General features: G+C 39.9%; 1 protein-coding gene and 1 long non-coding RNA gene across 11 annotated transcripts; one reads left to right on the forward strand and one right to left on the reverse strand.

Moving 5' to 3' along the window:
• Positions 1-954: 954 nt before the first annotated feature.
• LOC130602788 (uncharacterized) lies at positions 955-8,962 on the forward strand. The gene is made up of 3 exons (XR_008972978.1): positions 955-3,746; positions 8,035-8,127; positions 8,654-8,962. It is a non-coding gene; the product is annotated as an uncharacterized LOC130602788 (long non-coding RNA).
• On the reverse strand, positions 8,414-26,370 carry RAD51C (RAD51 paralog C). Of its 10 annotated transcripts, none has more exons than XR_008972968.1 (9): positions 26,240-26,370; positions 24,691-24,949; positions 24,305-24,471; positions 23,214-23,347; positions 20,503-20,634; positions 18,161-18,227; positions 14,841-14,901; positions 11,844-12,345; positions 8,414-8,720 (listed from the first exon to the last, which is right to left on the reverse strand). XR_008972968.1 is itself a non-coding variant. In XM_057415839.1 (9 exons), the coding sequence occupies exons 1-9, from the start codon at positions 26,355-26,357 to the stop codon at positions 8,619-8,621; spliced, it is 1,101 nt and encodes a 366-aa protein (XP_057271822.1). In that variant the 5' UTR covers positions 26,358-26,370; the 3' UTR covers positions 8,414-8,618. The 10 variants fall into 10 exon arrangements, 8 of the variants coding, with proteins under 8 accessions (XP_057271822.1, XP_057271849.1, XP_057271870.1 ...); XM_057415839.1 differs by having other exon boundaries at positions 12,285-12,345; XM_057415866.1 differs by lacking the exon at positions 11,844-12,345.
• Between the last annotated feature and the right edge of the window lie 153 nt (positions 26,371-26,523).

Genomic DNA, 26,523 nt, shown 5'->3' on the forward strand with positions numbered 1-26,523 from the left:
TGGAGTGTTTTCGTAAGTAGCTGGAGATACTACACCAAATGAAACTTAAAAAAACTTCCAGTCAGTGGGAGACAACCTGTAGTTGATACTCTACTGCTGTTTAATAAATGTCTTTCATTTGTGAAAGGTGTTTTGCTTTGTTTTATTCATTGCTGCTGAAAAGCTGTTTTCAGAGCTACCAGGTCCATAAATACTAACAACCAACAGGTATAATTGCCACGCATTTAAAATGACTTGTACACATGGGAGGCAGTGGTATCCTTAATGTCAGCTGCACCTTGAAAAATGGCCAAATTGCAGGCAAAAATACTCTCAAGTTTTAACGGATTGTAACCGGGACAGTAGCTTGCTGAAATGTGGTGTTCTCTGCATTATAGTAATTAGCTCTGCATGTCAGGTGCTGCTGTAAATCTATCTTCTGTTTGGTGAATTGTTATTTCAGAGCCAAACTAATTTTAGAATATTTCTGGCAACAGCATTGACTGATCACATTGCAATCTTGTGAATATGTAAAAGCCCTGAGAGTTAAAAATGTGGTTGTCACAGTTAGCCTTAGACTTTCACAGCCAAAGCTGTTAGAGCCACGGAAAATTGTGTAGCTTGTCCTGAAAGAATCCAAGTAGTTTCTTTCAATATATATACAATTTATATATTTCCAATGTAGCATTCATTTCTTCAGGAATGCCAGGTGGGTTTGAGGGGTAGAAAACACTGCAGTTCTTTTTGAAGATATCACCCACAGTTGCAGCTGATGATGTCATTGCTGGATTTTGTTTTTATTTTTTTAGGTTTGTGTGTACATCATCAGTGAGTCACAAGCCTGGAGAATGTGCATCAGTGCAAGTATCAAAAAAGCAGCTTTAAGTTAATGATAAGTAGTTTTTCACTAGTAATTCAGAGGCAGTTGGAGTTTCTAAGAAACTATAATCCAGATAATTTTAGTGTAATCTCAACTCTAAAAATTTCTATTATAACAGTATTTTAGGGAAGTAACAGCTAATTCAACAAGATATACAATCACGTTAGTGTTGTGTGGTGAACAGTGATGAAGGCTGTCCAAGAAAAGACTCAAAAGCTTTTAGATAGTCTTTTTCTTAAATTGTTGTTGTGTTTTATTTTTTTTAGTTGTTTCAAACAGCACATAAGAGCATCTGACATACCTACTCTGTTTCATGTTGAAATGTTAAAGTTACCAGATGTCCTTGATTCATCTTGGCAGTCCCCATGTGCTTTTCATCATTTGTCTAATTGCAAAGGACACTAATTAAAATGAAATAGAGTAGAACTTTATACTCCGGATACTTTGTCAAGTTTTGGCACTGTGGTCAAGTTAGTATTGTTTTGCTTCAATATTAAATAAAGAGCTTATGGCTGTAAGCCATGCTGACATTTGTTTCTGGGAGGGAAAGGTGAAAAACTGTTCTTATTAACCTGCAGTGTGGAACATATGGTGGCTGTGGGTGGTATGGCTAAGTTAGGCAGCCAGGAACCTGCTATCGCTTCATGAAGTGGAGACAGTGGGGTGGGCAATTACCACAGGAGGTAACCACGGTGTTAGTTACTGGTGTCCAGAAAAGGAAGCCCTAAATACACCGTACTATCAAGTAAATCACTAATCTATGACAGGTGTGTTTAGTGCTATTATGAAATGGTTTTAGTATTTAGTAACTCTGGAAGTTAAATTCAGAATGCCTCAGTGCACTCCGAATTGCTGGGTAGTAGTATGAATGGTTTCTATGAGATGAAGTTAGGTGCTTGGAATAAACTCACAATTCATAAAATTTTGACTCTGAAAATTACTGGTTTGCAATGTATTGTCAAACAGAGGACCTGAGTTGAGAAGGAAACACAGGCGTTTGCATCCTGTGTGCCTCCATCATGTTGGATTTTATTTTTTAAAGAAGGTTTTATAGTGTTTTTTCAAACGAAACCTGTTTTATTTTAGCCTTAAAATGGTGCCTTCCTCTTTTTCATTTTGCTGGTGAGAAATAAGCAGGGTTTGAGCAGGCCTTGGGGAGGTGACCTGAATTGTATGGAGTGCAAAAAGAAGTGCTTTTTAATTTTTTGTAACCTTTGGAAGTGGTTCCTGTACACTGACAAGTAGAAAACGTGTAGGGGCATTAAGCATGATTTGACAATACTTAAAATACCTATGATATACACTCTAACACCAGACAAAAAAAAAATGTAATGGGAAAACCCAATGGCAAATAAATTGCCTTTCTAAAGTGATCTCTTTAAAAAAGTAGTGCTTTTGCAATAAACCAGAAGTAGTTTTAGAATCTATATTCTGTTTTCCTGGCCAGATGAAACCACCAGATAAGCAAGTATTTTCAAGCCTTTGGCTGTTCTCCTGTTGAAGGCACATCTACTGTTGAATGTAGGGTTGTAAATGAGATAATACACGAAATGATGCTTGCAGGATATTCTTGAAAGAGAATACAGTTCTTCATACATATTCATATGATTGATATTGGTAACCTTGTGAATGTCACTGTATAGGCCTGTTCTTTTTGTCTCCTCAAATTCAATGAGACAATTATTGGTCAATTCACTAAAATAATTTCAATTGGTTAAGAGTAAAGAGAGCAAGAATTTGAAAGGAATGCAGTGAGAAGGCTCCTGTTGACAAGCTGCATCAAGCTCCAGTTAATTTTCTTAGGTGCAGTCTTTGTTCAGCTGCAGTTTTAAAAAGCACAGTAACTTCTGTTACCACAATTTTACTGGCTCCTTTACCATAAGTACTGTATTAGGATGTTCTTAAATACCAAAATCCTTCTCTCTGTTTTTTTTTCACTCTCTCTTTGTTTGTTTTGGATTTTTTAAAGTTTTTAAGGTCAGGTCAGCTTTTCCAGTTTAATAATCAAAGATTCTTCTGAAATATCCAAATCCATTGCAAAACATAGGATTTCAGTCCTGTACACCACTTCGCAGCTGTCATGGAAATTTCCAATCCCATTCCAAAAGAAAATTCCATTTTCAGCCTTCCATTCAGACCTCACTTTAGGAAAGGTGGTTCTTTGAATAGCAATAGCGAGAGACAGGATATTAGTCCATGTCTATTTCGTTAGATTTGGAAATCTGTTGAAGTAAAGCATGTGTAAGAAAGAGCTAATGAAAAGCTGAGCCCCTCAAAAGGACTCAACAGATCTGGAACACTGTCAAAGCAGATACAGCACAACATGCCTTGTTTCTTATTAAGAAAAACAAAGTTTGTTACATGGTAAACCTTTGATTGACTGACCAAAGTGGGCTTGTAGATTAGTGCCCATGGGATTGCTGCAGCAAAACACAGCTGACCACGTAACACTTAGTAATGTGGTCTGGATGTTGTCAAATCATGAGATCATCCTGCAGGCAGGAGCACACCAGAGTCCAGTATCTTCTCATTAAGGCTGATCCACTTCAGCAATCAGTCACTCTTCATCAGCATAATTTCCTTTTACTGCTAAACAGAGATGAGGGGCACAGACCTCCTGGATATCAGCAAACAACAGAAGAGCTTGCTGGCAGTGCTACTGTGCCAGGGCCTTCCTCTGTACTTTCTACTTTTGCAACACATTTCATCTGAGGCTGAAGTCCCACAGTACCATACTGCCTGAATGTAACACTACTGGAATTCCTGAGCCTGCAAATCACTTCTGCTCACAGGAGGCAATACAAAGGGATGTACTGCTTCAATCCCATTTATGTTCTGTTCTAGGGGTATAACAGTGAGTGCATATTCTGCGCTTTTAGGGTGGAAAGTGAGGTTCATCCTACAATGAGAGCAAAATTTAAGGCAGGTGCCTAGTGGGATTGAAAATACATTGGCTCTTCCATGGACTTACTTTAAATGACTTGTTCATCATTTCACTGCAGATTAGATCCCTGATTCTGTGATATTCTGCTCCAGTCACAAGACCTTGAATTTTACAGGCATGTACTTAGAAATGCCTTTAAAATTATTTTTTTTAAAAAATCAGTCACAAGAGTGCCAGAAAGCAACCACTGCTGTGTCTATTATTTTTGTAATATATGTGCTATAAGAGAACAGATAAAATAGAGTGGTAGGATTCATAGATTTTGAAGTATGTATGCAGTGGGTGGACAGTCTCAAATTCTATGATTTAGCCACAGAAATTTTGCTAATTGTAAAAAGGAAAAAAAAAAGACTTTTAAAGAGATACATTGGTGTGATGTATTCCTTAGCATGTACAGCCAAATGTGTAGTAAGTTTATACAGCAAAAAAGGTGTCACAAATTATGTTACAGTCTCATATTAACATGCTAGACTTCAGAGGCATAATTTTCATGCTGAGGAGACTTGTTCTTGAGCCCAAAACATTTTATTTTATCAACATCTATAATACAAAAAAGAGTCACTAATGTAGTTGTAACTGTGTTGCTAAAAGTGCAGTGGTTCACACTAAATAGAGTATTAGAAGTACACGTGTCATAAATTTCTAACTCCAAAATAATGCAGTGTGAGATACCAAACTGAGCAAGTATTCAAACAGCATGTTTTAGAAAAGCATCCAGATGCAATTAGAACCATTTATTGAGGTCTGTAGAGATTCCTTTTTGCTTTCCCATATACATCACTAGATGTTTTGTGTTTTAAATATTCCCCCTTCTTATTGTTTGAAACTGAAATGTGATTTATTTATTTTATTTTATTTTGTATTGTGATGCTTCTCTGGCTTTATTTAAATCAATGACAAGTAATTCTTGTAATGAACAATATTAGCTATAATTCTTGAAGAATCAATTAGTAAAATACATACTTTTCTATGGATCCTTTCAGCATATCATCCAACATTTTTACTGGTTGTGCAGTGCTTGAACTATTGCTTTTAATACCGTTTATTATTTCTACAGGTATAGTTAAAACTGCGTAAAGCTTAGACTTCAATAAATAGTGCATATTGCATGAATATTTCTTGCTTGTAGGAAGCAAGACAGTATCTTACAATCTAACAGTGGGTGCCTTTATGAGTGAAACTCGGAACTGGGAAGGGGGCCAGTTCCCAGTGATTTCATTCTTCAGTATAGAACATTAATGCAGGATCTTGCAGTAGCCAAAGGAAGAAGCCAACTCTCCTGACCCTAATCATCCAAAATGACACTATGGCTGGAAGCCACAAGACATTGGGAACACAGCCTGGGGAGCCAGGGAGAGGGGAAGCCAAAGAGCAGGTAGCAGCTGGCACTGGTTCCTCAAGTCGAGAGGAGGACTGGTGCGGAGGAGGCTTGGGCAGGCTGCTTGGCGGCCCTAAGGCACTGCCAGCTCCAGCAGCCGGTGCCACATTTCCCTGCAGCCAGCCTCCTGTGTGTATACTCTTAGCCAGGGCCCTTTCGTATCAGCTGGTTTGGGAATTGCAGGTTAACTTCCCTGGTTCTCATTCCATAAAAAGACGTATTATATCCCCTATGTATTCTGTTGTAACATTTATGTTACTTCAATGTGCTTTATTTATTCCATTTCCCTCAAAGTACTCTATCTTAGGACAAGAAAGCATCAAACCGTATTTAAAAATTTCATCAAATGTATTTCATACAGAATTAGCATGTGTTAAAACAGTATAATACAGCGTAATGTGCCTTTCTAAATAATTATGATCCCCAGGATGGTAAAGACAATCTGAGAAGCTGGGACACAATGACTTCTCTTTCCAACTTAGGTATCTTCTTTTGTTCAGAAAAAGGATGGAGTTAAAAAGGCAGGCAGTAAGGATTTCAACAACACCTTTGTTGTTAATCCATGAAATACCTTACATTCTAAGTTAAGAGCCCCCAAATAACTAAATTCAATAGAAAAATAAATGTTATGTTTTAAATGTACTTTTCTCAGCACTGTATTCAACATCCAGGTTAGCAGCTGAATTGCCTTCCACATTAGCCAACAAGTTTGTAATTGACTTCACTACAAGACTGTGATTGCAGAACTTGACCTTGGCTACATCTTCTTACCTTATGTTAAGCTATTTCTTCTTCATGTTTTCTTAAATTTATTCTACTTGGAAGCTGTTTAGCTTCTCAGTGTTTCATAATGGAAAAGGGGCAGAACACATAAAACCAGGAAGAAATAAATTGGTTTTGTCCCTGTCCAAACTGAAGAGTTTCAAATCATGGTTCTGGGCTTGAGAAGCAGTATACTGTGACCGCAGTGTTTTCCTGTTGGCGAGCCCTGTGGTAGATGCTGTGTTCTTGTTGTGGTGACAAAGTAGGATCTTACACCACAAGTAAATGTCATCCCTACAAAATGGAATAATTCTAAACTCAGCATGATAGTTAAAGCTTTTGGCTTTCAGAAAACTGGACTGAAGCAGCAAGTCAAACAACCTGTTTTATTTTTGACTCAGTTCTGTGACATTATCTAGTCAGAATCTTACTTTCTGTGCAGTCATAGAATTCTCTCATTCCACTCACTGTTGTGCACTGATGCTGTGAAATGTAAGAGAGTTCCAGGCACACGTAAGAAAATATCAACTTGCCATGGAAGATTTATTGTTGAGGCAACGGTCAAATTCTTTCTTTATACTCATTTCTAAGCCTGGAACAGCTTCCTTGTCTCCAGCAGATGAGAACAAAATCTAGCTCATTTAATCTAATTTTGTCTCAGCCAACAGATCTTTCTCTCTAGTTCTGGTCTGCAGAGCTGATTTTTATTATAACTTCAATATAAAAAAAATAAATAAATCTCAGCACAGAGAGCCTCTGGTGTCTCCTCTGGATGTTTTGTAACTCCCACTGTTCACCAGTAACTGTACAATTTTTTTAGTTTGATAATGATGCCTGGAATACTGGAAGATGTAACATGCACTCAGCCAAAATGATTTATCTTGGTATAACAGGATCAGCATCTCAGCTGGGGCTTCTAGATGCTACTCTACTACAAACAAAATAAGAGAACAACAGTCAGCTGAAATTAATAGTGTATTGGAGGCATGCCCTTACTCTCCTCGCACATGGAAGAACGTGTTGGGGATATTTAATCAGAGCACAGTAAACGGAGAGAAACGGATTTTTCCATAAATATCAAACACGGTGGAGAGCAGCTATCACTAGTAACCAGCAGTGCTTCTTAAAATCCTGCTACAACATTCTTAATGGATGGTTTTCCTTGTGGCTACGTAGGCATGTGTACCATGCTAGCTCCCCCTTCATGCACTGCAATACGTAGGAAGCTATTATTCCCAAATGGAGCGTTTGCTGACATCACATGCGGTAGGATCCTTTTGTTTGCCTGTGTCTCCTGCATTGAAATGTTTGTCTGAGTCACAAATCCCACTGCCTTTCTTCCTGTGTCATGCTTGCTTGAGAGCTTCTCCCTGACTCACAGGTTTGAAATTTTGACACAGCCTGGGTTGCTGCGTAGCAGCTGAATACTTTTCCTTTTAATACTTTATTATGTAATTTATATCTAAACACTATAGTGATCCAGAAATCACTGCCACTTTTTTTTTTTGCGGCTTTTTGAATAGACAGGTTTCGTGACTCAGATTCAGCACTGAATTTTGTTTCAAAGCAAAGGCAGCTTAGTGTTACTAAATTATAAATTAAAGATAGTGACTCCCACAACTTGAATTCTCTATTTAGCTTGCTGGCTTAGTTTCCTCAGCTATAACATTATCAAGCACTATGCCAGAAAGGGGTCATATATGTGCATGTGTACAAACACCTCTCATAATTGAAGTAATTACTATTTTGCACTGCAGTACCTTTCTTTCCCTCTAATAATCTGATAGATTTCTCTTACTAGAAAGGACAAAACCATGCTGTATTTTCAGTGTACATTCATTCCTTTATTTGGTTTAGATTTGGGAGCTGCTAATCTATATTGCTGGTGTCTAAGAAGCCTGGGCTTCCTCTTTATCAAAGCCATGAACAAAACAGATCCTGATTACAGCAGCTCACTGTGAATGCTTTGGTAAAGAATGAACATGGAAGTTAAGGGCTATGCAGCAGTTTGGTTTGAGCTTGATGATAAAATATTCTTTCTATGATAGAAGCAGAAAATTACCATGCTGGATTAAATCTTTTGTCCTTCAGATCTAGGTTTTCATCTCTATTGTTGCCACTAAAAGATAAATGAGAAGTTCAAAACAGTGCTTTGATTGTCCTTGATCAAGGACTTTGCGGCAGGTAAGGGCTAATGCCCCCATCTGGCACAGCTTTTAAGCATGTATTTATCTTAAAGCATCCATCAGCAGCTCCACTGCCTTTTGCCCTGGTCTGAGGCATGTGAACAGATTGCTACATGAAACCTTGTTAAAATTCAGATACACATAAAACCAGATGAATGGTCAAGACCTATGTCATTAAATATACTCTACTAGATGCTCGCATTTCATTGCTTTTTTACCCAGAGTAAAAAAACCTTATATTCTCCATCTCTCCCCACTCCCCCCCCCCCCCAAAAAAAAAAAAGAGCTGAAGCCTCTTGTTATAGAAAACATAGAATTTTTATTATAAAATTATGCCATACACAAAGGAATTTCCTGCCACACAAATGTTAAAATAACATCCAGAGCAGGAATTTAAGTTAGTCTCTCAGGCTACCTTTGGTTGCACGTTGACTATGCAACTGTTCTCCTGTAGCACACATTTTTTAACATTCAACTTTTGAATCTCAATTACTTTTCCTCTTCTCTCCGTGGCCGTTTGCGAGGGTTCATTTCAGCACCTTCTGCATTTTGAGTGACAGCTGGAGGCTGCACGTCTCGGAAGCCATGAGACTGTGAGATATAAGCAAAATCATGTGATAACACTTCTATGGATATAAACCATGAGTAACCAGTTCCCAGAAGATCAGAATAAGGTATGATGTTGTCTTTTATTTTAGATGAGTGGCCACAGACCATTTTTAGACCAGGCTAAGTTCAGAACAGCAAGTCTTTTCACACGTGCCAACTAATAACTGAGTCTCATCATTTTATTATTTTCACCAACCAGGCTATTATTTTCATTTTATCACTGATAACCCCTATGGCTGTGAAGCACTGCTTCTTTGTAAATTAAGTTGCCTATTTAAATAAATTAAAAGCCAAATCCTTCAGCCCTTATTCAAGCTTCCACAGAAGCAAGGAGATGACTGGATTAATTGCCTCAGTCATTTTCAGAAACAGAACTCTGAATTTCTAAAACCTAGGGTATTTTTCTTTCATGTATCTACTTAATGAACTGAAAACATCAATGAGACACTGTAAGAGAACAGCATATTTGAAACAGTCTCTAGACTGCAAAGACTGTCCCAGCATAGTAATTTATGGGACACAGTGGGATGAGAACCTTTAACTGCCAAAAACTAAATGTGGAAGTGAAAATGAGATGCTGCTACTCAGGAAAGAGCTTAAAGTGATCTATTTGGCTTAGTACCATTTGTATTTTCTGTTACTGTACCTCACAATTTAATGATTTTTAAAGATTTTTAAATATCTGGAAAAGCAGTTAGTTAATCATGTCATCAATGCAGATGGAAATACTGAGATGGGATGTGAAGCCTGTGACTGTCCATCTTCCCATCTCCCAGCAAATGCTGTGCAGGGAGCACTGCTGACAGCACAATGACGACTCTCACTGCAGTGCAGACTTAGAGAGGAAAAGGGGTTAATCTGAAAAAGAAACTGCTTTGGGGATCCTAAATACTCAGGTAGAGACAATGGGGGGATGATAGAATTTCATCTAAAGCTGACATTTTGTGTTGGTGCAGTGTGAAAAAGCAGGTAGAGTTACTATCAGACATGTGACTTTCCTAAAACACCAGTGTGTCCCACACTGAGATCAATCCAAAACAACGTAAAAACCCAATCAGAATGTTTTGCTTAAGTGTCCTACCTCTGTATTTCTATTTCCAAATGCCTCACCTCACGCAGCCTGCTAATTTTTCAAAGGAACAAACAGCAAGAGGTGCCACAAGGGCAGTATTTGTGCAGTCCCTCTGCTATTATAAGCAACTCAAGTGTTATTCTGAATAGCGTAATGGGGAATCTTCAAGTTTAGTGTTTCACTGTTGCTTGCATCTAATCTCTGCCATTTCCCTCAGCCACAAAGGTGGATCTGTAGCCAAGAATCCACTTAATCCAGCATGCTAGACTTGCAGCAAAAGCATTCCAATGCTTATAAAGGCCAGAAGAACATGATAAAGTAGACTGCTTAGTATGGAGGTTTTGCTTTTAGTTAAAGCCCTTCTGGACAGAGTACCTCAAAATTACAAGGTTTTTGTGTATATTATTTTGAAGTGGTTTATCTGTATATTTGTTAGTGAGTTTTAGGTATCAACCATGTGGGCAATGGAACCAAGGACCTACAAAGCTCAGTCTACAGTCATTTTGATTTTTTCTTTAACATTTTCTGGCAGCTACAGACTGCATCAAGGTTGACAAAAGCAGATGGCTTTATTACTTGAGTGGTGTTCTCATTGCTAGTCTGGCAGACCCTCCACAGTTCAGGGAAATACTGTTTATTCCTGCTGAGAATATAGGTCCTAGGGCTCTATCTTTTATAGTGAAATAATCATGTTACAGTACCTGGGAAATTTAGGTGGATCAGATGATATAATTACTCCCTTGTGCATAAATCAATTTACATTTCTATACTCTACATTTAAGAATGAATCCTTAACCAGCCTGTGAAAGAAAATACTTCATCTGATACATGTTCCACAGCTTCCACACTTGCTCAGAGTGAACAGCCGGTTTGCCAATGGTACCACAGTATCTAATTTGTCTAAGTCTAAACATCTTTGAGGAAATAGGCTTGAGGAATTTATTATTTTTTAATTATTTTTTTTTGTATGCTGGTTATGCATAGATGTGCTAGATCAGATTTGGAAACATGGAACACGTATTTACATTCTCCAGTTTAGCTGCAGAGATGGGAATGAGAAATGCTAACAGCAGACCGTTACCATCAGGCCTGAATTTGAGGAGTTAAAAAAAAACAGGAATAATACATTTTTTACTTCCAGAAACTGTCTGCTGAAGCAGCTCAACAGGATTACAGGAAAAACACTGGGATAATCTTTTAAAATTTTAACTAATCTTTGATTAGGATACACTCTCAACTGTATTTCAAAATTGTGTGCATCCACACTGAAGAAGAGAGTATATCTGTTTTATAATGCATACAGAACTGAAAGGAAAAGGCTATTAAACTGTCTAAGGTAAAGTCCATCTGTTTATCAGCTGGTGAGAAAGGGCTGAGCTCACATCGCACGATCCAAACAACTTTGGGATGTGGTCCCACTTATCCTTCCAGTCCTTACATAACATTTATATATATATTTTTTTTTACATATATATATATTTGCAATATTTCTTCTGTCTAGGTGAATACATTCAGGACTGAAAAAGGAAATACCTATTCAATAGTTTGAAGATCTCATGGCAGCATTCAAATCTGCAGGAAGTGCTACGGCAGTGTGTTTCCGTGAGGACACGTGGCAAATAGGTATGGCATGTACCTATGTATCTGACATTTTGAGATATAAGAGTCGAGTGGTGGGGCTGGATTTTTTTTTTTTAACCTAAATACAGCTTAGGCTGTGTGTATTCTTATTAATATGTATCTAAGGACTCCACAAAAGAAAATCACAGGATTTAACTAGGGGTGAATAAGAACTCCAACCATAAGCTGGAAACTCCTCATGTGACAGTGGCAGAATAGAAAAATCTGTATATATTGGCTGGTCATAGGGTTACCAGTAGAATGGAGCTATGAAAGAGAAACACAACCTAGATTGTATCAGGCAATGCACTTAAAGCAGAGATGTGGAAATATGTATGGCACAAAGTACTGGTAAAACCTCTGCAATACCATGTGTGATTCAGCTCACCTTTGTCTTAGACAGAGAAACTCACCTGGAAGATGCAGAGAAGAGCCACTAAGGAAACAATAGCATACTACCTGACAAGGGAGAACGCAGCTTGGCTTGTCCAAGTCTCCCAAAATGAATGCTCAGCAAGTGTGTGATTGTTCTCTGTAATTGCACTTAGGCCAGAAGTTAACATCAAGGGCAGATAAAATAAGCAGTATTAGCAGAAGAACAAATGGGGACAGGCTGCCTATAAATTTGATCTGGAAATCAAAATGTTTTAATTCTAAGAGAACTAACATGCTGGGTCATTTTTCTAAAGAGAAAAGGTGCAAAATATTAATAAACCTGGAGACATCCCAGTATTACCAGTTACGTTCATAAGGCAACTGAAAAGCAACACTAAGAAAACATCATTCACAGATTTGTCTTTGTATCTGAAAATTCCTTTACAGCTAGCAATTTCCAGCCCAAAAGAAATACTAACTGTGATGTGATACGGTATAGTTGCTTCCTTCTGACTTGGTGATTTGTACAATGTAGCCAGCCTGGTTAAAGAAAAAACACCAGATAATTATGATTAGTGAATACAATAATAACAATTCCAAGTAGCCAAATGACTAGATTCAGGTTTTCCCCATAAACATGGGGTATGTGACCAGTGGAATTCTTATGTAGGTATTTTCATATAGGTATTTAAAGTGTGGATGCCAATTTCCCATCCTTATATGCCCTGTCAGCTCAAATACAATGTAGACCTACTAAAACGAGTGATTAATCACCGTTGTTTCATCACAGGATTTCATCATTTTTAAAAAAAATACTCATTATGAAGCAATTCCAAACACCACTTTTAAAATGCAAACAAGGTTTTGAGCACAATTTTTTCCTATTCTGTTAAGCAATCTTTCGTTCACTGACATCTTGACATTGGGAGATACCCTCAAGAATTCATATTCTAGGGAAGTTTTTTTTTCCTAGATATTTCCCAGGCCTGTCAATATCACCTAGTCGATAGAGAAGGAGCATAAGATGTTCTATTTCTAAGCCTGATCTTGCCACTGACACACAACATAACCTTGAGAAAATAGTCTCCTTGTATTTCTTGTCTAACTCTTTGATTTTGTGCATTTAGACTCTAAGCAATGCATCTTGATTTGTGGTAGCACCTAGCCCAATAAATGCCTGCTTTTAAGAAGACTGCACAGCAGCTCAAAAATAAGGGATTTTTCAACCAGTCCCAGGGCTGATGCTAGTCTAAACCATGCTCACCTCCCCAAAACTCACACTTAGGTGAAGCCAGTATGGAAAGTGTTCTGCTATCTGTATCAAGACACCCTGCCAAAGATCCCGTTAATTATTTTCAGGTTTTTTTTACCTCCCTGAGGTGCCATTCTATTAGAGAGCACGTAATTACAGCCTGAGGAACACTGCCACTTCACATTAGCTACACAGGGAATTCCTCAGAACATTTAAGGGGTGGGTTATACTTCACAAAATAGCCTAAATCTGAAGCTGCAGAAGCCACACTTTCACAAGTGCTCAGCTGGAGCTCTGCTGCATGCCTCTGACTCAACAGGATCTTACCTCACAGCAATAAGCCCCCTTATAATTAAGCTCTGCCATTTTCAGTAGTAGAAGGAAAGAAAGAGACAGGTATCATATTAGGCCAAAGCACAATTAATAAAGAAGAAGGTGGCAAATGGATACTCAAATATCTTTGTGCCTCAATAGCTTAATATAAAAATAACAAGAAGCCCTGATGTATCATCAGGTATAGGTAGCTTGTGTGAAAAATGCAACAGAATGTAGTTATTGCTGCTTTTTACAGTTAGGCAGCTTTCACCGGAATTGCTGTGCTTCTGCTTGCCCTGCTCCATATTAGCTACACGTTTAGAACAGTAAATAAAACATGTTTGTCTATCTTTGGCTCACTTCCTGAAACATGTTATCTACAACCTTCCTAGCTGTTGGAGAAGAAAAAAAACCTCCTTAGTTTTGATACATAAAATTAACTTTTGTTCACTCTGCAATCACTGTGTTGATGCAACTTCTGTCTTATAAAGGCTGTTAACTGATCAGTGATGTTAATTTAATTCCAACATAAACAGCCTGCTGTAATCATTCTGCATTTCCTTCAAACTTAGACTTTAAAAAACCAAAACTCCACAAGAAAGTGTCACTGCCTGTCTCTTTCAGGTTTAACAAGCCAAACTATGCACAACAACATTCCAGCAGCATTTTTGTTCACTGTTTGCAGAAGATTAGGGAATTGAAGCAAGACTTCATAATCCCAAGCTGCTGCACTGTGATATTACACACAAGACAAATCTAACTGACCAGGAAAGAGAAGTGAGCTTGCAATATACTGAAGAGGAAAAAAAAAGAACCAGGAAACAGAACATCATATGGTTTTTTAGAAGGGTCATCCTCATTCCTTTGTGCTGCTAAAATCATCCTCCATAACTCAGCTCTGAACTGGGAGTAAATGAAGCTCTTCCTGCAGGTCATTGTAACTTGGAACCATCCTGCTACATTCAAAAGCAGAAAGGTTCAAAGGCTGCCACTAAGGCTCAGGGCTCAGCAAGCTTTTTCTGTCCTGAGAATTGCTACCTAGGTGGAAAGCTACCTTTGGCATCTTTGGCTTTGTACTGACTGGGGCCTAAAAGGCTGAAGCAAAGACATTCTACTCCCTGCTTACAAAATACAGAGAGTAAAAATTTCTACTTAGGCACCAGATCCTCAGTTCTTGTGTCTGAGCAGCTGCCGTTAGGATGTTATAGTTTGATGAGACATAGCATCTTGTCAGAAAGAAAGTACAGCACTGCAGCAAGCTGACCATGGTGAGAGGGAGGAGCATGACAGTTCAGCCCACGCTGTCTTAGCCTGAACTAGAAAGCTCTTCTTGAGCTGCAGTAGCCTGGGACATGGCAGAGCAAAGCTGGAAGTCACATTCAAATCTTTGTTTGGCCATTCAGGGAAGGATTCTCAAATTATCACATTGGTCAGTGTTATGTACTTCACTTCTTACACTTTCACTTACCTCTGACTGTTGTCCCAGTGAAAGATTAAACGGACAGTAGCAGCATGTCCCCAGCTTTCTCCTGAGTGACACAAAATAGAGGCCATTTTATTTATGCTCCTATAGCAGCACCATCATCAGTAAATTAGACCAGTCTTCCAAAAAACCTCTATGATTAAACATATATACACCTTTCTCGCAGTAATAAATCACGTATTTTGTATCAATGTGCAAGGATTTCACAACTAGTTTACCAAGTACACTGAGACAAGGAATAACCTCTATAATCAGTGTTTTATAGAAAGCTTGATGCAGTACTTCCATATTTGTAGAAAGATTTTCTATATAACTAATAAAGGACAGGTACTAGACAAGTCTTGAAAACAGACATAGCATTAAGAAAAGATTTTTCTAATTACTACTGAAAGAGCCTAGTTGAGTATGGCTAAATCCTACTTCAAAATTCTGATACTCTGCCTCTCAGGAATAATTATGAGCAAACATCACTCCCTTTGGGATACAAGCTTTGGGAGAAAAGTCAATGATTATTAAAGTATTAAGGGCCCCTGAAGCAGTCTTCTGCTTCTGACAGCAAAATGCAAAAGAACACAACCAAATGCAAGAGGGAGGGCATGGTGGAAAGAAAGAAGGAAGTTTGGATTGTTATCCTATTTCAGGGGAAATAGTCCTGTTGTTTCAGTTCACACCTGACCATGAGCTCAGTCAATTTATAGACAGTTTTATTGGGTGTTTTCCTCCGTTTATCCCTGGATACAGTCAGTAGTCCAAAGATGGACTGCATTTGAAACCAGTCATTTTGTTTCAGTGCTGCAAGCCTCTCCTCTTCACCTCCATACAGCCCCATTAACTTCTGAATCACTTGTTGGTCTGCATCATGTCACTAGCCCCACATGCCCCATGTGCTCTGGTGTTCATTACAGCACAGAGAAGACAAAAAATAAGATTCAGCTGTAATGAAGACCTAGACCCTGTAGGTATCTTGCTAGACCTTGCTCCACTATATGCAAGTTGAGACTGAAGATTCTAGTCATCAGATACAGTTCTGAGTCAGAGATCAAAACACATTTTACAATGGGTACAAATTCCACACTAGAATGTTTCCAACTGTATCGAGTATGAAAGAAAAATGCTACGGTAAAATGGGGTATTTCTGAGTTAAACTGGCTGCAGATTTATATTTGACCTCCTTTCTAAATATATCCAGTAGAAATGTCTAGGAACACCCAGCTTAGCTATTACTAGTGGGAAAGAAAGCTGTCCTCTTCATAAAGCTCTTGACTTAATACCTTGCAGCATCTGTGCCTTTTTTTCCCCATAATTAAGAAGTTCCCTTCTGCTGAGAAGCTGAATAAGAGTTTAGAGATTAATGCTCTTGTGAAATCTCAGAAAAGGCTGTTTAGGATAGGGGGAATATCTCTTAACCTAAATATTTTAACAACTGGTGCAAAGTTTCACTTTTGCAGAGTACATACAACTCAACAATACTGTATGTTTACTACGCACCCATTCTGGTGAGAATCACAATCAGTATATAGTCAGTGTGGGTGAGGTTATGTCGAATTAAATATTTGTAAAAGAAAATATGCACAAGACAATACGTGATATCTTTGAATTATAACCTACTCTGTATGTCTTCACATTCTTTACTATCCTTATGACTCCATAAACACACCACCTCTCAAACACTGGCTACTGAAATAAAAAGACAGAATCTATTAACTTGAATTGAGTTTATAGCCAGAAAGGCTGCCAAAAATAATATATCAGAGAGCAAGAAGCAAAAATGACAAGAAGGGTCAGACACTAGAAGCTGGGTCTATATCTGCGTGCACAGCCCAAAATTCCACATTCTTCACATGCTCGATGGAGACAGTCTGTATTTGTTCATTTTATCTTACATCTCTGCCAAATGGTTCAATGCCTGTACAGACACTGGGAATTATCTTTGCCTTTGTGTGTGTCCCCTTCTCCCTCTGCTCCGGAACAAGGGAATCATTACTTAGTCCACAGAAACTGAAGCTGTGGACAGAGGATTTGTTGCCCTTTAAGTGTACCATAAAATAATACAAAGTTATGACCTGAAAGAAGATTTAAACACTGAGCTTTTTCTTAATGTGTCAAAATCTCTACTTGAGAAGAACTGTTCTATTTTCCCCTGTGACTGCAGCAAAAGAATCTGTATGAGGTACTCTGCTCATTACAGGGCAAAATTGAGCAGCCTGTAAAAAACACTTAAACTCACTCTAGACAGGCTGTAGTTGAGGATCCCACACATAACTTCTCTCTATGCCGTAACTGCACTGAACAATGGGTAGGGAGCTCCAGCTATGCAGCAAATATGCAATGACTTTGCAAATAATTAATGGAACATGCTCAAGTGCAATGGCAAAATAAACAACTTAAACTGTTCTGGAAAAGCAGTAGATGATTCTCAGCGAATTGAAGAAATTGCAGCATAGTTTGAAGTGTGCAACTATTAAGTTGTGTTATTCTATTAGTGGTTTAATCTGTTCATCACCACATTCCTGCTAGAGGTTTACTGCTCCCAGGTCCATCCCTGCATTTTCTGTAAGATACTCACCAGCCAATTGCAGTCTAAATTACTTGATTTATCAGAGGTTTACTTATTATTTAAATGGCTCGAATTTCACTGGGCCACTTTTGGCAGAAATGGCTTAGGAGACAATCAATAAACAGCTCAGCCAGCATATAGGATGCAGCAGTGACCTCAAGCAGGGGTAGTGGCCTCCTTAGTTGACACAGCCACAGCTAGGATAAAGGTAACAGCCTAGATCCTCAGGGGAAGGCTGCAGTACATTAGCTGTGCTTCTAAAAAGCTACTTACTCAGAGCTCTTAGTATCTAGTGCTTCCCCATAAAGGGTGATGCAGTCATCTTAAAGGAATGCTGATAGATTTAATAGCAAGTTTAGCATTAACATTCTTGGTTTTTAAAAGGGAAAAAAATATCCAACAACACTCTCAACCTGTGAGTTTCTGCAATCTGAAAATGTCACTACTTTTAAAAATATTTGTAATCCCTTTTAAAAAATCTAAGCAGGATTTTAATCTGCACACCATGCTTGAGTTTAGAATAAAGTTTGATAGCTGCTCATTATACTGACAAAGCTGCCATAGGTAAACACTACTGCAGAGTTCCACAATACTAGCCTGAGACCCATCTGGAATGGCTTTCACCGTGGATTCTGCTACACTGCAGAAATTCAGCAAGCAATTTCATTTTCTTTGCACACAATGCCAAAAGAAACAAAGTCATATATTTGAAGATAAACTCAATTTTCAGCTCAAGCTAAACGCCTACCTAAAGCAGGTACCAGTGTGGACTGGCTCTGTCCAATCCTTGTTGTCATTTGGTTTGTCAGAACTACCTAAAAGAGGAAACAGAAGCACACAAACAAGACAATCTCCAGAAAATAAGCACACTGGTGGGAGGGAAGAGAGCCATTTTTCAAAAAGCTTTTAACAATAAAGTAGTTCCTCAGGTGAAGATCCATGTTAGCAAGAAGAAACTGTAAAGGTGCCTCATCTGCTCAATAGCCCAAACAAAATAATAGAACCCTGAAAAATGTATTTTCCATTTGCATGGGAGGTAGATTTCTTTCATTCAAGACTTGAAAGAAACCTAAATTTCTCCCTCCCCAAGGGATGCAAACTGTATATTCCACTGTATTTGTACTAAATACTGTTTGGATCTGTATTTAGGTTCACATGACTTGCACCAGCCCTCTGTAAAGAGACAGCTTTCAGTCATTGGCATTAATGAATTTGGTGCTGCTGCTCAAAACATGCATAAGCCTAGTGATTAACAGAATTTCTGTGCCTTGTCTTCTAAAAATGCGCAAGTGGGTACAATACAAAGCAGAATGAAAAGTGAACAGACAGAGCGGGGGAGTGTTTTCGCAGCACAAATCACTTGTAGGAGGTTCACAGACAGTCTAGGTTAGATCCCTGGTAGAAGTGGGGGTGGGTGAGACAGAAAAGAGCCAGGAATATTAATTGCAAAGTTCATTAAAAATTAAAAATAAAAAAATTGTACCTATCTTAAACCTATGGGGTTTTCATTGTTTGACATGCTTGTACAATTCTTGCTTGAACAGTTAAAGTGTGCTAGAGCAAGCAACTCCACTGAGCACAGAGGGCACACACCTAAGACATTTACATAGCTGACATCCTTAAGGCATGTACTGTGTATTTTAGAAAAGTAACTCATCATATATGGATGGTAACAACCCCAAACAGGCTCCCTGTTTCACTGGAGCTGGAGATGGCCTGCTCTGGACATCATAGCACAACCCACTGAGTTCAGCTTTAGAAACTAAACAAACTCCCATCCATATTAAGAGCATTCAGTCTGCCCAGCTTTGCTGCCCAAGGAGCAATCTCTGGCACGCAGCTGAATTTAGACTGCTTGCAAGCTACATGGAACTAACTCAAAAAACTAACAGGAGGGCCACTCGGAGCTAAATCATTTCTGAAGCTCTGTGTTTATTGCTTCTGTAGCAAGTGTTTATTCAGCAAGTGCTTGTACTAAACTGCTCACTTGTTCAATAGAAAGAAGTGACATATGTGCCCCTTGACCAAAGAAAAACAGACTGTACAATGACAACTGCTCTTGTTCAAGGTCACCAGGTACCAAATTTATGAGTGAAAGCACTCAGTAAACTGGAGGCTGTGCAAAATCAAGCAGTCATAAAACATTCACTTCCCTTGGTACCCACACCAGCAAAAAGCTTCATATTTCATTTCAGGATGACAGAGAGGGTATGGTTTCAGCAGCAAGCCCAATCGCTTCACCAGGGCGGAATGTAGAGCTGTGTTCCGTCCCTTCCTGCAGCTATCAGAGGAAGCACAAGGGGAGGCTTATTTTTAGCAGTGAGGAACAAAACCCATTTGCACCAGAGTTGTGGGTGACAAGGCTGCAAGTCACCTGGAAAGAATTGCAGGCACAAGTACCATTTTGAGATGGTTTAAGCTCCAATTCCTGAACAATGTTTTTCTGTACTGTAAAGGACTTGCTGAAACAACTTCTGGAACAGATGTAGCTTCTGAGTGCCATCTGCTGGCTACTGGGCTGCAGATTTGCTGGCCTCCATCTTGGCGTAAATGACATAGAAACAATGCCCAGGAAGGAAGCTGTGAGTTTCCATGGATGCCAGAAGAGCAAACCAAACCAGCAGATAAAGTGCTTTTCCTCCCTAAGAACAGTTCCTCCACTAAGACTGTAGTTTATTTTTAAACAAAGAGTGGACGGTATTTGGAACTGCCGAATACTCTGATGTATTTTTTGTGTGTGTTCTATAGGTAGAAAGTCACCAAAGTCATTCCTTGTCCAACCAAATCATTAAAAAGATTATGTGAAACAGCACGATAGATTGATATGCTACCAATTAATTAAGATCCACAGGATGTTTTTAATAAAGATTTTACTTATTCTGGCAAGTCTAGGAATTTTCCACCCAAATAGTTTTGCCTGTGCCCCACCCCACGCCCCAGTATTTACTAGCTAAACTGGCAAACACGGATGTAGAGGGCATTCTTGCAGTTTTATTTTGCTATTTCCAGCAAATCACATTTGCTTCATTCTTTGAAATGCATTTATTCTAAAGTAGCATCTTTTCTGATCTAAACCTGCCCCAGACTTACTGCTGACTTATGATCATTTGCTATGATGATCAGCTGCTGCGCCAGACCATTCAAAAGCCTTGTCCGGAGTGAGAGGTCTTCAAACTCATGGCGAAAAGGAAATGCAATTCCATCAACTACCACCAGTCGGACCTAAACGTGGAAGAAAAGGAGAACTACCTTTATTATCCTACAAGCAAATGACAAAAAGCAGCAAGACATCTTTTTAAGTGCACTGGAATGTTTTGTATAAGGTGATGACAACCTTATTTCATACTCAAATGTGCATTAACAGCGTAACACCTATTGTCTCTAGATATATACTGGGAACAATCAGCACTCCATAAGAGTGCAGAGTAAACAGCTCCAAGCTTTGAACACACGAAGACACTTGCTAAGTGCAGTACTGCTTTATTAAGGGATACTAGCTCAGACTGTAGCTGCACTAGCTTAAACAAAATGCTGCACTAATATATCCCATTAGTTAAGGCAGCACAGAGCTCTTTCCAGTTCCAGAGCTTGCTCACTTAGAGCTGACTTCTCTGGAGCACCCCATACAGAATACAAAATAATAAACCTGGACTTAAAGCCTTGCAGAAGAGGAGCTGGAGAAAAATAAATTGTTAAACCCGAAGGTTGTACTCTGATCAGCTCTCCATGAACACTAATTTATTTCACCTTTTCCCTCAAAAAATAAATCCTAACAAGATTAGAACACATGCTGTCTGTAGTCACTGTTAAGATAGATCACTGATACAGAATCAGATGAGTTATCTGAGAAACATGGAGTTGAACTGATGCATGAAGACATTCCAGACACTGTGCAATGGAGCTGAGTATCTATCTTGCCTGAAGATGTTTGCTTTGCTGAATTGTTTCTTTTGTAGCAATCATTAGCTGAAGCTTGAACACAATGCTGCTGCTGGCCCATCACCCTCAAGACACTAGATAAACATTAGTCAGGGACTTTGATTTATTCTAACTTCATTTGCTGTGGCTGTTCTGATGACCCAAGTCATCAGTGTCTGAAATACAGAAGGGAAATGGATAGTTTTACAGCATCTACATGATCAGATGTCACTCAAATCCTAGGTATCTGCAAGTCCTTGCATTAATGCACAAGATAACAAATCGGAAACAACACAAGAACATGGGTTGTCTCTATTATAGATTTAACTCATTACTGGGAAGTCGCTTTGTGACTGGAACATGCAAGCTTGCCGCAAACATCACTCTGTGAAATGGCCCTGAACCTCCAAATGAAAAAAATTACTTGTGCTAGAATGGAACATATACATACATATAACTTGCCTATCAGATTAATATGTCCAGGTAGGATGCAGATTGGTTTATTTTCTTGCAGTGGTTACTTCCTATAAAATAACAAACAAGTAGACGTAAAGTATTCTAACATAGGCTGTATAGAGAAAGCTTGGTAACAAATGCCTTCCCCATGCCAGTGCGTCTCTACTAGACCTTAAAGAACTAGATTTATTATGACAAGAATATTTTCTAACATAGCCTTTTTCATATTATTGGCCTCTCTCATATTCTTAACAAGATCTCAAACTAATTCCTGTTTCCAAATGACACTCTACAACTAGGTCTCTCAAAAAAAAAAAAATACCTAAAATCTGTAGGTTTCTGTGGTCCCAGTCTCAGCTCCAGGTCTGCACACTGGGATCAGACTAATTTTAATGAGAGCTGGACTGCAATGAGCAATCTGTCAAGTCACTTATATCCTATCCAAGGAATCATCAGAAGGTCTTATGGTTCTCCTGCAACCTTCAGTAGTATTTCAGGCTCCAGGCCAAGCACAGATAATCAGCACAGATGGTACCAGAGAACTGCAGCCCAATGCAACTGTGCTAATGCAACTGTACTTTCCACAAGAGCAAACATAACAGGGCACCGTTAGTACCTGGCAGAGAAAGGGAAATACCAGACTACACTAAGCAAAAGAAAGACTCCCATCTGTGCTTTCAAGAAGATAACAGCTTCCAAAAACTGAAATTACATACAAAAGACAATTTAACTAAACAACACTGATTTGTGCTCCATTAGAATGGGGTACACTTCATCTTTCCCAAATCCTGTTAGAACCTAAAAATCTGGAAAAGAGGTGCTGAAAATCTGCCCTACAATAGCATTTCACTAAAACGCTAGGAACTAGGAAACTTTTTGGCTGTAGTTCACCCAAGAGTCCAACTGCAGGCTCTGGCTGCTTGTAGCAACAGAAGTGTGGGAAAGAAGAAGTCCCTTTGTGTATGTCAGGATGGTACAGAATGCTTCTGGTCCTCAGTGATCTTCTACGACAGAAGTGAGTGGCACTAAGCCTTTCTGATCCCCCTGCATCATGGTCATCACACATACACCTGGGTCAGAGATTCTTCTGTAAAGCAGTTTTATAACGATTCAGAACTCGGTGCTTATAGAAACAAAACATGTGGCAACAGAGGTCCAGTATCTTCACTTCAAAATGGAGATTCAGAAAGATGGCAGCAGTGGTAGCAAAAGCAAATTGCTTTCAAGAGTAATTGGGATGGGAATGACAAAGCAAACAAGCAGCCAAGCTTACATTTGTACTCCACCATCAGCCAATACATTACTGCCAAGCTGACAAGGTACCCAGGCGTTACTCATGTTACTCTTACTATAACAGCTGAGCAACCTTGAAAATCCTTAGTGTGAAGACGAGTGGTATCTTCCCCTAAGTCTGCAATAATCCTTACCTTTGAGTGCTCCGAAAGAAAGTCTGGGAGGAGGTAGACCTGTGCAAGAAGCTCTATGTAGTCACGGCAACGGAAGTAATATATGTGAGAAAGGATACTTTCAACAGAGAAAGTCTCCAAAGCTTTTAGATGATCTGAGAACAGATAAACAGATGAGTAAATGAGTCAGAAGTCTGTAATAGCATATTGCTACTTTCATCATTCTACCGAACGATGCCCTCCACATATAGCAACAGCAGAACCCCCGGAAACAGAAACAGTCAAGGTACAGAGTGTGGGAAACATACCTTCCATCTGGCTTGAAAGTCAAGAAAGTGGTGAGCAGATGCTATCTCAGCATTCGCACACAGATACACCAGAGCCTCCAAGGGAGTGCTCCAAAAATGAAAAATCTACTTCTGAAAATAGAACTTTTCCAGTAAATCATTTTCAAGCCAGATCACCACCAGAGGACAACACTGACTATTAATCATCTGTTGCTTCATGTACAGGTAGTAGCTCATTTAATATGGTGTCCATTCAGTTCAAACAGAAGTTTGCTGCATAAAATACTCTTAAGAGTAACACAAAAGTTGTGTCAGTATCCCCAACACACTGATGAGTTCTAGAATTCTAGAACTACTCTTCATTGAATGCATCTTGGCTATATTGACCTCATGAAGGAGGTGAACTCCAACTACAGTTTTACAGTATGGGGCTTCAGCAGCAACACTGCCTCTATTGTTCCTCTTCCCTTTCCCCAGCTGTTCTTCCTGTCCCATATTATCCCTCAAGTTCTGCTGACAGAATTGTGTTTTGCTGTGAATTCATTCATTCAAGTGCTAAAAAAGAAAAAGAGGGGGAAAACCCCCTCCAAACTGTCACATAGAAGAATTATGCTTAAAGTGGATCAGCTCAGTCTGCAGCATGGGCTCCACATGCTGACGCTGTTTAGGGTATGATGCTTTATTTCAGGTAGAAATTAAAGACTGGCAGCAAGAACTTCTGGAGCCAACACTACTTCTGAAATGGTAGAACTGCAGCCCAGGAGTCACGCATCTCACTCTGATCCCCCAGTCTACGAGGCAGAAAGAAATGACTTGGCAACGTACCTTCTTCTTGATGAGCTTCAGCAATAAGGTGGCAATGCTGCACACAGGCAGCTGCAATATCCACTACTCTGTCTACTATAAAACTTCCTTCGGTATCAATGAACACGGCTTCTCCAGCTACACCTCCAAAGCATTCTGGGATCTGTACGTCTACCGCCAACTGCATACTGCCAGGGAAAACAGAAAAACCAGATAAATATCCACGTCACAAAGCTCTCCCCTCCCCAACTCCTGAAGTGACATTTCTGCTGAGGAATACATGGAGCAGGAAGCACTGCAGCCATTATCATGATTTTATTTGTAATGCTGTAGAAGAATCAGAGATTGACAACAAGAAAGATAATCTCTCCTCAAAGAAACCCAAAAGTAATCTAAAAATGAAATACCATAGCTGTGTTTTCCCAACACCAGGTGCTCCACAGACCTCGGTGATTTTGGTTAGCTGCACACCACCTCCTAGAATATTGTCTAGTGCTGAACAAAAGGTGATGATGAAGCCCTGGGCTTGCTCTTGTTCCAGAAGTTCCAGGGCGGTGCATTTTCGGGAGGCACCTGATCTTGCAGCGGTCCTTGCTGCATCCCCATGACATTCCTGCCTCACAACCTGTAACACTTCCAGGGCCTCTTCCTTGGAGATTCCAGTTTCTAGAAAAGTCAAAAGCATGAAACGCTACCTTATTTTTATAAATAGTGATTTATTGAAAGTACAAAGAGATAATTCAACTTGTTTTACAGAAACTGAATGTTCTGCAGTGTAACACAAAATATTAATCCTTTTAGTACAACGATGCATACAGCTTGCCAACATCTCTGGAACTAATTATATGATTTTCAGAAGAGCTCAGCAATGATGTCCTGTGTTCAGAATTCAGGTGCCAGTAAGCTGTCTGCAAATAGAAAAAATAATCAAAACTGCCGTTCACTACATGAGTGAGATCTGACAGAGCAAGTCACCTATTCTGCACGGAATGTCCCATCATATTCATTTAATTTCAAGCAAATAAAGTCCTGGAAAAGAAGTCAGGCTGCAGACTGGTAAGTGACAAGGACAGCTACTGATCGTGCTCCGAATTCTTGGGGTATTCCAGGGCTGTATACCTCATGTGTCACCTCTAGATTTGAAACACATACCCAGTAACAAAGATGAGACACCAGCAAACACCTCTGCGTGTCTGCCTTTACGCACATATATGTCAGACTCTAGCTACTTCACTTTGATCTTCAAGGCAAAACTATTACATCTTATTACAGATAATAAAACTATCATTAAATGTTTCTTAGAAATCTTATTTTAACTTGAAAAAGGTGACTTTCTGACTGCAGGGAAGTTTACTTTAAAGAACATACAGATGGGGAAAGAAGAGGAATGAGAGAGAATCCTTTGTTTTTTCCCTTTTCTGCATCCCATTGACACCCATCACTCACTGCAAGAAGAATCTTTTATCAGAATCATCGGGTTTTGTCTGTTTCTCTGCTCAGGCAAACCTGAAATCCGGGAAAGGTTTAACTCTGTCCATTCGCCCAGGCTCACTGGGGTCTCAGGCTGCGCAGGGGAGCTTCCCAGAGCCGAGCCACGGCCCTTCCGTATGGATCAAGCCCCTCACCTGCCTGAGCTGCTCGGTGTACACTAACCACATAGGATCACAGAATGGTTTCGGCTGGAATGGACCCTAAAGCTCATCCAGTCCCAAACCCCGATACGGGCAGGGACACCTTCCACTAGAGCAGCTTGCTCCAAGCCCTGTCCAGCCTGGCCTTGAGCACTGCCTGGGATGGGGTACCCTCCGGTAAGGTTAAACCTGCCGACACCCCACCCGCGCCAGTCAGCTACAGCGGAAAGGGAAGGGCTGCGGGAGACCTCGCAGAGGAAGGGCGGGAAGCGGCGGAGGAGCCGCTCGCTCGCTCTCTCCCTTCCTCCCTCCCTCCCGCCGGTACCTTTGCTCAGCCCGCAGGGGCCGGTCTCCAGCAGCTCCTGCACCGTCTGGAAGCCGGCGCTAACGAGCCGAGTGCGCACCGCAGGCGCCAGCGGAAGGCTCCCCACATCGCGCTGCATGGCGCGGCCCCGCTAGGCCACCACAGCCCCGCCCACCGGCCCGACGGGCCCCGCCCACCACCGGCGGCGGGAAGGGAGGTGGAGGCGGCGGTGGCCTCTGCGCATGTGCGGTGCGTGAGGCTGTGAGCGCGTGCTGCGACCGTCGGGGAGGTATCGGTGAGGCGGT

Source organism: Pezoporus wallicus, unplaced genomic scaffold, assembly GCF_028554395.1.
Source record: "Pezoporus wallicus isolate ANWC-B61680 ecotype Strahan unplaced genomic scaffold, APGP_CSIRO_Pwel_v1 contig_8517, whole genome shotgun sequence".
Lineage (NCBI taxonomy): Eukaryota > Metazoa > Chordata > Aves > Psittaciformes > Psittacidae > Pezoporus > Pezoporus wallicus.